Below are 15,212 nucleotides of genomic sequence, written 5' to 3' on the forward strand. Positions count from 1 at the left end.
AATATTAGATGTGTGATCCAAGAGACTTCTAACATTGAGAATACACTCATGGCGTTATTGCTTTTAAAAGATATATACTAGAATCGAATGAGGTTTATCTCTTCAAGCCCCGCGAGGAACAGAGATCTGAACATTGACCCGAAACTCCTTTTGATTTGCCAATTGCCAGGCATAATAGATAGAAGGGATAGAAAAAAGAAGTTAAAGAAATGGGAGGGTACGCGTTGGGTTCGGCGTTTGATTCAAAATCAGGGCAGATGATAATGGCGGCATTGCTTTTAATGGTTGGCTCTTTCTACGCTGGCAACCTGTTTGGCAACAATGTTCCCATTTACATCACTCAAGACTCTGATACTTATTCTTCTTCATCATCTGTATCTGCATCTTCATCTTCCCATGGTAACTTTCCATTTTTACTACTAGCTCATTATTCACTTGAAATGCCCCATACCCACTTCCAATTCACTGCCTAGTACAAAGCAATTTATCTCTTTTTAGCTCTTTGATGTGTTTTCGTTGAGTGTTAGCTTAAACTGTAAGGAGAATATGGTTTTTTTTTTTTTTCTTTTAGGGTAGATTGGGTGGTCTATTTTCCCAAAACTTTAAGCTGATAGAAAAGTACACAGCTTTTTCTATAATTAAGTTCTAGTGTGGTGAAGTCATAGAAGATGATAAGTTCTTCAGAGGGACTGTTTGTTTCTGTAATCTTTTTCTTTTTTATTTTTAAAATTCATAATCTATATTGAAATTTACTGGGCCTTAGTTCTGCTGTGCAAAATATGGCTACAGCTTGTTTATTGATTCTTTTAATGTGCTTACTATATCAAACTATTATTAATGATGCAAACAGTATGTCTAGCAAAAGAGTCAAATTCGAACTTATAGTTATAATGCAGTATGTAAATTAGCTTCTTTGCCGTGGAAAGGAAAATGAAGAATTAGAACTAAAATGAAAAAAAAAAAGAAAAAACAACTCAAATCAACGGTCTCCTCTATGCATGATGTAAAGCATTAGGTTCATTGCTGGGGAATGTTTGAATTTCAACATCTTTATTAAGATGCTGCTGTAATTTCTGGTATCAATTATACACTACATCCAATTTTCAATGACTTCAAACTTCAGTAAGACCATAAGTGCATGCTATATTTGTAACATCTAGGCCTAATACTTTAAACAGGAGCATGTAAGGTTTGTTTATAAGGTGGAAATATATGAATGTGTACTTACCTCATTTTAGCCTTTGGGCAGGCCCTACCATGAAACTGTTAATAGCTAATAAAGCTTGTAGCCATGTTACTGAGATTTTTAACCGTTTTTTCTTGGGAATGATATACATCTTTCTCCACTTGCAGCTATATCTACACTTATTAACAAAGTTGCTCTTACTTATCGAGAAACACCACTTGTAATCCCACCAAATGGGATGAATATATGTCCATTGAAGTTCAATGAGTATATCCCTTGTAATGACATCAATTATTTGAAGCAATTGATTCGAAGCTTGAATGTTTCCAGAAGAGAAGAGCTAGAGAGACACTGTCCTCCACTTGAAAAGCGTTTATTTTGTTTGGTGCCACCACCTAAAGATTATAAAATTCCAATAAAGTGGCCAGTGAGCAGGGATTATGTTTGGCGAAGCAATGTGAATCATACACATCTTGCTGAAGTCAAAGGTGGACAAAACTGGGTGCACGAGAAAAATCAGCTGTGGTGGTTTCCTGGTGGTGGTACTCATTTCAAGCATGGTGCAGCTGAGTACGTTCAAAGGTATATACATTGATGTAATTTCACAAATGCTGTACATCTTTCTTGCAATTGCCTTGAGATAAGTATTTTGTGATACTTCCACCATCCAAGCACTGAAATAGGTTTTATTTTTACAAAGTTCGGTGTTACTTTTAAAAATGGTTTTAACCCAGAATATAAAGTAGAAACTGTTTGGTGTTAAGCTTTGGGGAACTTTTGGATGGACTATCCATCTTACCAGTTTTCTCCTTTGAAAAGTGCAACAGCCTTCAAAGAAATACATGTTTAAAAAATGGGAAGCCTGAAATGCACGTAAGAAAACATATTCAAAAATTGTTTTAGTGATATGCAAAAAAGATATAGATGTGTATTGCAATTTTAAAACATATGATGAAATCTTTGGATGAATAGTTCCTCAAGTTCTGATATTGCGCCACTTCTTTTTCATTCAGTATTAGGGTCTATAGTAACTATTCGTTATTGTATTCTTTGTTTTCTTTTGGTACATATCACGTAGTCCAAGAGGGGAGGAGGGATTTGAACCTTGGACCTTATCTCTGCTCGATAGCAATGGTTATGCCAAGCCTTGGTTGTTTATCATTTTCTTTGTTGACTATATTAGAAAATGTTATATATTTTGGTTATAGTTCCATAAAACATCTCTTTTATGTGATTTTCGGTGGCTTGCCAAAGCAAAGAACACTTTAAATATGCCCATCTGGGTGAAATCTGCAAATTCTATGGTTAGATTCCCTGCTTGTTTCCTTTGGATTACTTTGCCAAAAGGGCTATGAATAACTCCTTTTGCTGTCCACAACTCTGTTATTCATGCCAAGAAAAATCAAAAGACCCTGGATTCAAATCATTCTTGAGAATTGAAGAAGATTTCTAGCCCCGGTGGAAAAGTGGGTAGGGGATATATATATATATATATATGGTATTGCAAGTCTACTTGTAGGATACAGACTTCCGTGCATCTGTTTCTGCGTCAGTCAGAATTATGGGATAGTTATTACTGATTTACATATATGTATTTGCTTGCATGTCAATCTTTCTGATTGCTAATGACACCTACTTTTCAAGTTGTTTTTTTTTTTTTTTTCTTTCACTTGGTAAATACTTTGACAGATTAGTTGTCTCGAGTAAAAGAATTTGTGTAGCTAAGCCGAACTAGATTGGGTTTAAGATGTAGTCGGTTTGAGTTGTATTAGCAATGTCTGGACACCAGATAATCTTCTTTATATTTGTCCTGAAGGATTTGAAATTGTCTATTTCCTCCTTGAATCACTAAACTGACTTACTCCTAGGCCTGGTTGAAAATATCAGGGTGTTGAACTGTTGATGAATAGGTTTCATTTAGGAACTATATAATTGAGTTTATCCATATTTATTGTCCATGCTTTAGGATTTGGAAAAAATTTAACATGTTCTTTTTTAACATATTAGTACATTTTTTTTATTTCAAGAGGCATCATTAACTTCTTTTTTGTGTAATTTTTGTTTGTGGTATTCCTGCCTATTGTTGGACATACAGGCTAGGAAATATGACAACTGATGAAACAGGTGACCTACGTTCAGCAGGGGTAGTTCAAGTTCTAGATGTTGGATGTGGAGTGGCCAGCTTCTCAGCTTATCTTCTTCCCTTGGATATACAAACAATGTCTTTTGCTCCCAAAGATGGTCATGAAAATCTGATTCAGTTTGCTTTAGAGCGAGGAATTGGTGCAATGATCTCTGCCATAGCCAAAAAACAGTTGCCATATCCCAGTAACTCTTTTGAGATGGTTCACTGTTCTAGGTGTCGTGTTGATTGGCATGAGAATGGTACTTTTCTGTTTCTGCAGCACACTCTATATTCAATTCAAGTTAACTTTCTGCTGCTGTTCATGACCAAAATGCTCAAATGTTAGATAAATATAACTTTTGGATCTTGCATCAGAAAACCTGTTGTGGACAACATTCACAATATAGAAATAAGGTCACTAGTACCTTATTGATAGCCACTCATCTAATCAACAGCTGGAATTCATATTTTGGGACCAATACCATGATCTACATCATTAGATTGCTTAGAAAGGTTCTTTATTATTGCAACAAACAAGTTCCTTATCATACCAGTAGCATAAATCTCCTATGGATCTAATATTTCTGAAAGTCACTTAATATTGGTAGTTTCTCTCTTTTGTTAAGATAATTGTGACTTTTTCTTCCCTCAAATTAAAGGAATATACTGAAGATTGAAGAGCATAATAGGCGGAACTCAAATGATTTAGGAAAGATATCTAATATTTGTAAGTCTGAACACAACTTAGATTTACTTGACCACATCATGACTGAGTTTCACTGCATAGAGTTGGGAGGTGGAGGGGCAGCTACCTGATGAGGTGACATTTTTTATGATGTGGAAAACATTATTCATGGCTTCCCTATACTTTGATAAGTTGTAGTCAATTCTTGATTTGCAGGTATTGTTATTTTTTGGTGTCAGTGTTAGGTTTGCTAGATTACTAGTTGGATTAAACTGAAAAACACTCAAATATGTGCTGATGAAGTATTTCTATAAGAGCTCCATGGTGGGAAAACAACTTTCCTGTCATTTAAATTGCAAATTTTAATACGCTGATGTCTTGCAGTCCTTAAATATGTTTATGCATTGATATCCTATAAGATGCTTATGATAGAGGGGGCTCCTCCCAACCCCCTTCCCTCCGGCTGCTCTTCCACTAGTCTTTTCCCATTTCAATGCTTATTTCTTGTGCTTTTCTGTACTAGGTGGTAATATGATGTTAAAATATATACCTGACTCCATAAAACCATTGTTTGACACCAACAGGTTTCAGATATCGCCTTTTTAGCTTTCTTGTACACTATCCTATTCTGCTTTGAGTTTCCTAATCTTAATTTGTATCATATTGTTTCCTTCAGATGGTATTTTACTCAAGGAAGTGAACCGCCTCTTGTGACCTAATGGGTATTTTGTCTACTCGGCTCCACCCGCTTATAGGAAGGATAAAGATTATCCAGTAATTTGGAAGAAGTTAGTGGATCTGACGACAGCAATGTGCTGGAAACTTATTGCTCGTAAAGTTCAGACTGCCATCTGGATCAAAGAGGAAAATCCATCATGCCTTCAGCTTAATTCAGAGTTGAAGCTCATTGATATTTGTGTTGCTGTAGATGAAACTAAACCATCATGGAAGACTCCTCTAATGAATTGTATACAACTAAGACATGCAATAGCAAAAACTTGGAAGCTCCCTCCTAGGCCAGAGCGTTTGTCAGTGTATTCGGAGAGTCTCAGTAGAATTGGTCAGTTCAGCTTGCATTTGTTTAAATTTCTTGTTTTAAGATAACTCATATTTTTCCCAAACAAAACACCATGGTTTAATTACACATTTGCTACCTAAACTATAGTTAAATGTTTGATTTTGGCCTCTAAAGTTTAAAAATACACTATTAAGTACTCAAACTTTGCTTCTGTTTATCAGTCTCCACGTTAAGCTAACTATGTCTTGCTAAGTGCTGTTGTCTCACTTCGGTGGTTTTGAGCTTTTTGACTTGGAAGGTTTGCGCTAGGTCACATCACTGAGTATTTTATCCTGTTATTTGGGGCATGCACTTGGAGATGTTATTTGATCCAACATGATAGTTGCTTTGCGTATTGATAACAGGCATCAGTAAAGAAGACTTTGGCATGGATTCTGACTTTTGGCAAGACCAAGTACACTATTACTGGAAGCTGATGAACATTAGCGAGACAGAAATACGAAATGTAATGGACATGAACGCCTTTTGTGGTGGATTTGCTGTTGCTTTGACTGAATTTCCTGTTTGGGTAATGAATATAGTTCCTTCAAGCGCACAAAATACCTTGTCGGCAATTTATGACAGGGGTCTTATTGGTGCTTTTCATGATTGGTAAGATAATTTTTCTTTTTTTCATTCTCACTTTATTGCTAGTTTCCTTGGGCAATACAGGACCAGAGTTTGTGAAGTTCTCTATTAAAAATGATTAAATAATAATTAAAATCAAAAGAAAAAGATGATAGATTGAAAAGTCTTTGTTATATAGAAAAAGTGTGTAAATTTTGAAAAAAAAAATAATAAATTTTGATATATTTTTTAGGTAGTCATTTTTAGTAAAAAATTTTGACAGAATTTATATCATTGAATAAACATTGATCAAATTTGACTTATAAATAGTATGTTCAACTTTAATTTTTTTTACATATTATTGATATTCTCATTAAACTTTATCAATCTATCAGTTTAGATTTTTTATCAAAATTTTAATTGAATCATTTATAATAAAAAACTTCATGAACTTCATAAAGAGAATTTCATTTAAAATTTTCCCAATATGGTAGTGATTGTTCATGTTGGCTACTTTAGATCTTTAGTAGTTCTATTAATATGTATATGATTTATCTTTAGGTGTGAGCCATTTTCAACATATCCACGCACATACGACTTGCTGCATGCCAACCATCTCTTCTCTCAATATAAAAATAGTGGTGAAGGCTGTCAGCTGGAGGATATCATGCTTGAGATGGACCGTGTTTTAAAACCTCAGGTGATTGTAATAAAGTCACAGGAACAAAACATAACACATGCAACAAAGTTTTTATTTGGTTCAAATGTATCATAAGCAATGTAACAAATTTCATCTTTGTTCTTAGTGATAAACAAGTCATAACTATTTAGAAAACATAATCTCATTAAAGTTGAAAATATAATTGAAAAGTAAATATTTACATATGGTACATAGAATCTATCAAATATAAAAAATATAAATATAAATCAACAATAAAACATTTATAGACGAAGGGGTTAAAACCAAAATTAATAATACATTTGATATATTAATATAGTTCAATTCATATCTAAATAACATCTAAAAAGAATTTAAAAAAAAAAAAGAAAAGATCGGAATGCAACAATTAATGCATAATAGATAATTAGGTATTAGATAGTATACACACCATTTTTTGAAAAAAATACAGATAAACTTAATAAGACAAAAATTAAATGACGGACGTTGAAGTTGAAGTTGAAGTTGATTCAAACAAAAAAGTATTTACTTTGAGCTCATATATGTTGAAATAAAAGTCAGAAATATATTGATTATTAAAACATGATGAAGACATCAATTAAGGCGTTTCATATATAAAGATGTCTTTTTTGATGTATTAAACATAAGTTCTTTTAAAATTGATTAGATATTACAATGTACATATTATTAGAGCACGATCTTCAAGAAGGAAACCAAAATTTTAATATGTGACTATTACAATGCTTGAATGAAGAAACGCCTTAATTGAGAGGGAAAAATAAATTTTAATATGACTCATTTATGATGTTTCTAGAAAGAAACATCTTAATTGATAATCAATTAAGGTGTTTTTCCATTGAAACGTCCTTATAGCCACTTAAATCTTTATTAAATTGTGATTGAAAATCAATTATGTCATAACACTGTCTTTGAGACCCAAAACAAAATTTTAATATGTGATAATTAAGGCATTTCAAGGAAGTTAAAACTGAATATGTGGCAATTAATTAATATTAATTAACGTGTTTCTTCTTTAAAACCTTTTAATTATCATATATTAAAATTGAATTAAAAATAAGATAAATTAAAAAAAAAAAAAAAACTCTAAGACTAAATTTCAGACTTACTTTTCAAAAAGGTAACAGATATGTGATAAATTTTTTATTTAGGTCAAATTTAAAAATAAAACAACTTTTTCCCCTGAAATCCTAATGTGATAAATTTTTTATTTAGGTCAAATTTGAAAATAAAATAATTTTTTCTCCTGAAATCTTAAAATATCATAAAGAGAGATGGATTTTGACTTTGAAACTTTGAGTATTATTGGGAATCTATCAATTTCTCCTGTAATTAGATGACCCTGAACAAAATATAAAAAACAAAAACCCATCATCAAAATTTCAAAAAAAAAATTTATAAATTTTCCTAAATCAAGTTTTGACTTTGAAATAGAGTAATAGTGTTGTTGTTTACACCGACAAGTATTTGTTGGATCGTGGCCCTAAAGTATTTGATGGCTCTAAAATAATTGAAGATTTATTTTAGTTTTTGGTGAATCCAAATTTGTGGCAAGAATCAACAAGGAGGTTATAGATAATAAAGGATCTATAACTAGTTTACTAAAGTTTCATCAATTTACTGAGCATGAGAACTTGAAAATTATATCCATAGTTGATTTAATCAGATCTTGGACAAAGAGGGATAAATTAATTGATCGTACTGGTAAATATTTATCATGTAATGTTATTAACATTTTATAAAGTATTATCTTTTAACAATATTAAAATTATTAACTTATATAACTATTACAAAATGGATAGTTATTTGTTCTATGTAATTATATAATTTTTTGCCTTTCTATTTTTATTTTTCAAGAAAAAATTGATAATAATATCAAAGCAGTGTTTTTTTCAATGTAATTATATACATAAATTTTGAGTAAAAAATTAAAAAAAAATTGATATTTGAAATAAAGAATTTGAGGTATTTGATGAGAAAATGGTATTTGGTGGTTGGGATTAGGAGTGTAAATGATATATTAGTACTCGTAAATTATTCAGGTTCGATTCAAATAAAACTTGAATTCGGTTCGATTATTATCGAGTAAGCTTGAGCTCGAGTAGTTTAACTCATCGATCGAGTCAAGTTCGAGTATTCTTATACCCGATTCGAGTAATTTTCAAGTCTAATCAAGCTTTTATATTTAAATATATTTTTATTATTTTAATTTATAAAATATCTTGAATTTGAGTTTGAGCTCGAAAACAAATAATCGAACTCTTATCGAGTATACGAATCAAGCTTATTTTTATATATTAATCGAGCGAACTAGAGTAGTTCGATTTCGATCACGAATTGAGCTCGAACTAGAAAAATAAAACTCGATCGATTTTGAATCGAGTATTAAGCCGTGAGTTGGGAGTCGAGCTCGAGCTCAAACTTCTCACTGTATCAGCTCGACTCAACTCGATTACACTCATAGTTGGGATTCAATAGATAAAAGGTTTAGACTTGATGTATGGCTTTGCGGGTTAAAAGGTCAGGACTAGAGGTGGTTAAAGCGGATTAGATTCAAAAAGTCTATTTAATTGGCCCGAACCTAAATTCGACCGGTATGAGTTGATTAGGTATGATTTGTTTAGCAAAATTAAAATTTTGAATTTAATTTAATTTAAATTTAGATTGATTTCAATTCAATTTTTTTTTAATTTAAAGTGATAAAAATTTTAATTTGATCTATATTCGAATTGATTTTAATCTAAACTAATTTAAATTTAAATTAATCCAAATTTAAAATATTTTGAATTCAAACCTAAAATTATCCATCCTTAAATTTAAGACAAATAGGAAATATACAATTGTGATGATTAATGACTAAATTAGTATATTATGATAAAAATAAAATTCTTTTATAATAACATGAAAATTACATTTTTTAGGTCTAATTAAATTTAAATGTTTACTTTTATGACACATTTATCTACATCCAACCATAAACAAATTCAAGAAGAACTAAAATAAAATTATTACAATGGCCAACCTATCACCAAGCACATAAGCCACGTCAATTATACTTAATGCCTTCAGTTATTTTTTGAAAAGGTCGAGAGGAGTTAAAGAGATGTATTGTAATTTATTATAGTACTTAACAGAGACCACTAAATCACTATAGACATCTAACTTAAAAATTACATTGAAAATAAATATAAAATATCAATTAATAAAAAATTATTAATAAAATTTTATCATGAACAAAATTAATTTTATATTTAACGTAAAATGATCCGAGAGTTAACTTGTTATAAAATAACTTAATATCAAAATATTTCGATCTTGAATTGACTCGAATTTAAAATAATTCAAATTTAATTTGATCTAAACTCAAAATAATTCAGCTTGAAATTCATCAAATACAAAATAATTAAATTATTTTCTATTTGAAACTTTCCTAATTTAAAATCAAAATAATTCAAATCTAAAATGATCCAATTATTTTTTAATCTTTAACCAAATCCAAACTGGGAACCTATATTTTTCTTAACCTAAAATAATTTAACCTAAACCTAATCCAAGTAACCCATTTACGTAGGATAAACATTGGGCTTTGTTTTAGTATTCTTTGGATTTTAGTCTAAATTAACTCATCATCTAACGCTAGTTGCAATGAAAATTTATGCCAATAAACTTATGTTAAGCTTTTTTTTTTTTTTTTTTATGGAAGTAAAAAACAAAAGTAGTATCGAAATATAAAAGAAACAAAACTTTTGAAGAATTATAATTTTAAAATTTTACTTTCATGGATAACAATATGCATCACTTTATTTCAATATTAAAATTCATTTTTTGAATTAATATTTTATTCCTTTATAGTAATTACCGAGGAATTAATAGCAAATAACATCAGTAAAACCAATAGAGCTTCAGTTATTTTAAATATTTTCAATCTAAAAGAACTTTCTAACATTTGAATAATACTAAAAAAAATTAATGTAATTTTAGATGGAATATCTATATTAAAATTTAACATATTTTCTTTGAAAATGTTCATTAACATTCAAATGACCTGAGATTACATTCCGTTCATGTCAAGATGTTGGGTCGAAATCAACATTGAAACTTTTGAGCTTTTGTAGTTTCAGCCCCCTTTTTTGGGCAAAGTTTTGTTCTATCACTGAAACTCCAAATGACCGATCAATACGGAAATATCAAGAGTTAATGGGCGAGCAAACTGCTAAAGAGAAAGAGATTTTGGCGTATATTCTGATGATAATTTAAGATATAATATAATGGTCAAATATTAAAATTAATATGACATAAAAATTATATGATTTAAAATTTTAATCATCATTATATATAAATTTTAAAAAATTAAAAAATATATTTTATATTTTTATGTTAATATAAATTATAATATATAATTTTTATATAAAATATGATAAAAATACATAAATATTAATATTTTATATTATATAAATATATAAATCACAAGATTTAATAAAAACTGATTGAAATTTCTCTCATCTAACATTAATATAAATTCAAAATTTGTGCTTTTCTTGATGTTAATTTCCTCGTAGAAAAGATTTTAAATTTAAATCTTAAAAACTTGAGTACTTTTTAAAATTTGTTTCATCTAGTCTATTGGTAATTTCTTGGGTTTTGTTCCAATGCTTCTTTGGTCTTGCATCAGATTTCTTTTGTACTAAGATCCGTGTGTAAATTCACTAACCATCAACTTGACTTGTGTGTTAGCAATAAGTCATAACTTTAATATAATTAGTCACCCAACTTAACATAATAACAAAAATTATTTTGTACACTTTTATTGGCTAGTCCTTTTCATGGTAGATTTACTATATATTTTCTACAATTTTACAATTGAAATTGGGGAACATCACATTGCAAATTGCCAATTGTACAGTGAGTGTGGGGTTATGTTTGCAAATGCATGCATCTAATGTTAGCAAAAGTACAGACAAGACCTGTCGCAGCATTTAGATCCGTACTACTTAGTATTAAATACTATAAAAGATTGACAATGTCAATTTAGAATATTGTCAAAATGTCGTGAGTGAAGTTGCTAATTAACCAAGTCCTGCCATGCTTGGAAACAATGTCCTTGTCACTATCAACGGGCGCCCAATTAATTAATTAGAATATTCTATCAGAAAGAAATTTTGGAACCACTTGTTTTGACCCATTGGTTCTATCATTGGGTTAGTATGATCCTCCAATTGCGGATAGATTTCTTCTGATATATATAAAAAAAATTTAGCAATCCATTGCATCAAGAAAGACGTACTAAAAAACAACAGTTAGTTTTAGCGGAGTTTTGTGGCAATTGAATTTATTGAAAATATAATCTATGGTGGTCAAGCTCTTTTTGTGGTTTTTTTTTTTTTTAATTTTTAAAGACTAACTTGTTTCATAGTTTTAATCTATATAAAAGGAAAAAGAAACATTTTCATTGGGCGATAGACTTGACGTCGAGTGCAATCAATCGAAAGAAAACGAGCGAGCTCTCTTGATCGACGAATGCATCTCTTTCTATAGTTTCTTCGAACGTTTGATGGATTAATAATTATTCTTCTATTCCGCTAGTTGAAATTTATTACCACAGAAATATATAGAAACTAACGGAGAAGTTGTCGGATAATTATCAACCGCTACATTTATGACATGGCTTATATAAATGCTTGCATGGGGATGGAGCTGAGAAGATCATTCGAATCGAGGCTAATACATTATAGGATCACTCTGATTAGCTAACAAGGTCGGCTGGGGTATGCAGGGTCCTGGGAAAACCATTGGCAAGAATCTAGCCACCAGGCAGTCTCTGCTGTTAATGTCCAAAAGATCATGTAAATCATCCCAAAGGAAGCATTTGGTACATATTGTATACTTTCATTTATCATCGTTAATGTCATGTTGAAGATTTTTCTTTAATACTTTTTCTTTTTGTTGGTCTCATTGTTCAATTTGGTACGTACGAAGAGAAGAAGAGCCACTGAAATTTTAAACAGGAGGATGGAAAGGCTAAAAGAGGAGATGGAGGAGATTAGCAAGGAACAGGAAAGCATAAGAAAGGAGCAAAGAGAAGTGAAAACAAAACTGGAAATGGTAGAGTTGGAACGTGTGCAACTCCGAAGAGAGACTGATTTTATAACATTGCAAAGTCTCAACACCCAACTTCGACTTTCTCTTATGTTTCAAATCCTTAAAGCACGAGAGGTCAATAATTTCACCCAAGCTGCTGCCCTTACTCAGATTCTCCGGTTAGAATTAATTCCCTTATTAATGTCCTTTTTCCTTCCTACTTTCTATTATTCTTTACTTTATACTATAACTTAAGGAAGTAAAATGAAATACTATGGCAAAAAAAAAAAAAAAATACAAATGATAATAAGAAAATATAATAGAAGCATATTTTTACCATTAAAATTAGAAAAATATTTCTTAAACTTCATGATTATATACTTATCAATAATTTTCACTAATTCTTTCCCTTTTTATATAAATTGCAGTGAAGTTATAGCAAAACAAAGCAAGGAAGCGTAGTAATTGGCTCTAGCTTGGTGCTTTAGTTTCAAGCAAGCTGCTTTTCTGCGTGGCAGAGGACATGTAATATAATTAACCCATTAGTAACTACTTTTGGTCGCAATTTATTTCCTGTTGAGAAGAGAATAAAAAATCAATTGTGACTCATCTTTTTTGAGCCTTTACAAGGTGTATATTTAGAATTTTTTTTTTTTTGCTAAATCAGTATGATTTTGTTAATAAAGGAATGAGTTACAAAATGTCTCCCATCCGAACAAACCACCCGACTTTATACCATTACATAAAAGTCAGCCAGTTCTACAATGTATCATAACAGTATCCTGTTAAAAGCAGTAGAATTCTCTGATAGTCCTCATTTCAAACTGCCACCAAGCTGTAAACACATTCATTCTTTCCACCTCTGCTTTTCCCAATGAATCAGCCATCCCATTTTCCTCTCTGTATATATTTGTTACTTTCACATTTCCCACCTCTTGTATCAATCTGTCAATATCATGAAGAATCTGCCATAGTTTCCATGGCCTATTTTCCACCTTTTGGCACCAGTTTACTGCTACTTTGGAGTCTGATTCAATGATCAAGCCAGCTTTATTTTTCCATTCCGTATTGCAGAATACTTCCAAAGCCATTTTAATAGCCATTAGTTCTGCTATATTAGAATCCTGAATCCCCAATGGTCCAGAGAATAATGCTACAACCTGCCCTTTCTCATTTCTTAGTACTCTAGCACATCATGATGGCCCTGGCTTTCCTCTTGCAGCTCCATCCACATTAAACTTCAAAAAACCTTCAGATGGAGGATACCTTGGTGTATACGGTCTATTTCTTTTTTGTGAAAACTCTAAAACCAAGCAAACATATGTTGTATATGTTAAAATGTATATTATGTTTAGTTGACTTATGAGGTTGGACTATAATTGTAGATATATCTTGTGGGCTTTAAACCCATTTATACATTTGTATATATTTATATTTTAAAACCCTAGAAATAATATTATTTTTCACTCTTCAAGTCATCGTGATATTAGAGCTTTTAGTAACTGCTATTTCTCTTTGTTTCAGGTCACTTTGATATGCTATTGTTTAATCTTTCTTTCTTTTTTCCTTAATAAATGGCTGTCGCATTTTTATTTATTTTTTGTTTTATCATTTTGTGAAATTAGATGAAATTGGTTTTTGTACCATTGACTACAACTTAGGTTTGATGAAATTGGAATTGCCTTTATCTTTTCCTGCTTTTATTCATTGCTATGGGTTAACTAAATACTTTATTTGTTTTGAATTGTTCACTTGTGTACTTGGCTTGTCTATTTCACTTGTTACAAATTGATCAATTTATTAGCTTATTATAGGTTGATCAATGTATTAGTTTTGAATTGTTTTGCTCTCATGGCTCTCTCGGAATCATCATAATCTATTCCAATGAAATTAGATGAACAAACTACATTCATTGGTTTTATTTGATGTGAAATCTTTTAAAAGGAAAAGGACTTAGGAATTATGTTGAGGGTGATAAAAAATGTTCGAAAGCTCTTGATGGATTGAAAAATTTTGTGTCTAAATATGAACAATAGGAGATTAATAATAGCAAAATTGTTACTTAGATTGCTAATACTCTTACTTATTCAATTAGTATGCAACTTGGGAAATTTGACACTGCTAAGGAGGTTTAGGATTTTCTTGAAAAATATTATGTTCAAACTGATTTTGCTCGAAGATATAAACTTAAAATAGATCTTGCTACTTTGAAAACAAAGAAAGGGACAATCAATTTCTAATTTTCATTCTAAAATGTCAATTATTTGGGATCATTTAGCTCTTATAGAACCTAAATGGACTGTTGATGCATAATTATATTATTGATACAGAGAAGAAAGTTATCTTGCACAATTCATAATGGCACTTCAAGATGATTTTGAGTCTATTCGTGCTTTTATTCTAGATTGTATCCCTTCTCCTTTTGTTGATGTTGTTTTATTAGAATTGATGACAGAAGAAACTAGGAGAGGCATCCTCAATCAATCCAAAGAAGGGGATGATACTATTTTAATGGCTGCTGCACGTATAAAAAATTTTATCTCCAATTCATTTGGCTTATCTCAATGAAATGGTTCTTCTAAAATTGAATGTTACTATTGTCACGAGTTGGGACATACAATGCATAATTTTTTAGAATTGAAAAAGAAATTTGGCTTGCATAAAATAGGGTGAACTGTTGTTGTGACATTGTTTACAAAAATTTTTAATGTTAACTCTCACTTCATTGTAGATCAAACTCAAGAGATTATTCGACAGGTTATTTCTAATATGAGTAACAACTCTATAAGTAATAATTTTTCTAAATCTGCATTGTCA

The 15,212-nt window shown here is 30.6% G+C and overlaps 1 protein-coding gene and 1 pseudogene across 2 annotated transcripts; both read left to right on the forward strand.

Moving 5' to 3' along the window:
- Positions 1 to 9: 9 nt before the first annotated feature.
- On the forward strand, positions 10 to 6,461 carry LOC149520226 (putative methyltransferase PMT7; annotated as a pseudogene). Its single transcript, XR_016332081.1, has 6 exons — positions 10 to 399; positions 1,354 to 1,768; positions 3,282 to 3,571; positions 4,673 to 5,056; positions 5,419 to 5,665; positions 6,182 to 6,461. The product of XR_016332081.1 is annotated as a putative methyltransferase PMT7 (transcript).
- Positions 6,462 to 11,716: 5,255 nt separating this feature from the next.
- LOC149520227 (uncharacterized) lies at positions 11,717 to 13,549 on the forward strand. The gene is made up of 3 exons (XM_089763668.1): positions 11,717 to 12,186; positions 12,294 to 12,574; positions 12,824 to 13,549. The coding sequence occupies exons 1-3, from the start codon at positions 12,085 to 12,087 to the stop codon at positions 12,855 to 12,857; spliced, it is 417 nt and encodes a 138-aa protein (XP_089619794.1). The 5' UTR covers positions 11,717 to 12,084; the 3' UTR covers positions 12,858 to 13,549.
- Positions 13,550 to 15,212: the final 1,663 nt, after the last annotated feature.

Source organism: Durio zibethinus, chromosome 1 (assembly GCF_047325235.1).
Source record: "Durio zibethinus cultivar Kanyao isolate XHJ-2024 chromosome 1, ASM4732523v1, whole genome shotgun sequence".
In the NCBI taxonomy this organism is placed as follows: domain Eukaryota; kingdom Viridiplantae; phylum Streptophyta; class Magnoliopsida; order Malvales; family Malvaceae; genus Durio; species Durio zibethinus.

Excerpts from the sequence above, each read along its gene's own strand:
- LOC149520227 (XM_089763668.1), top strand. The coding sequence starts at position 12,085 with ATGCAGGGTCCTGGGAAAACCATTGGCAAGAATCTAGCCACCAGGCAG. Across the intron at positions 12,187-12,293 it reads CATCCCAAAGGAAGCATTTG|AGAAGAAGAGCCACTGAAAT; the intron begins GTACATATTGTA and ends GTACGTACGAAG. Across the intron at positions 12,575-12,823 it reads GCCCTTACTCAGATTCTCCG|TGAAGTTATAGCAAAACAAA; the intron begins GTTAGAATTAAT and ends TATAAATTGCAG.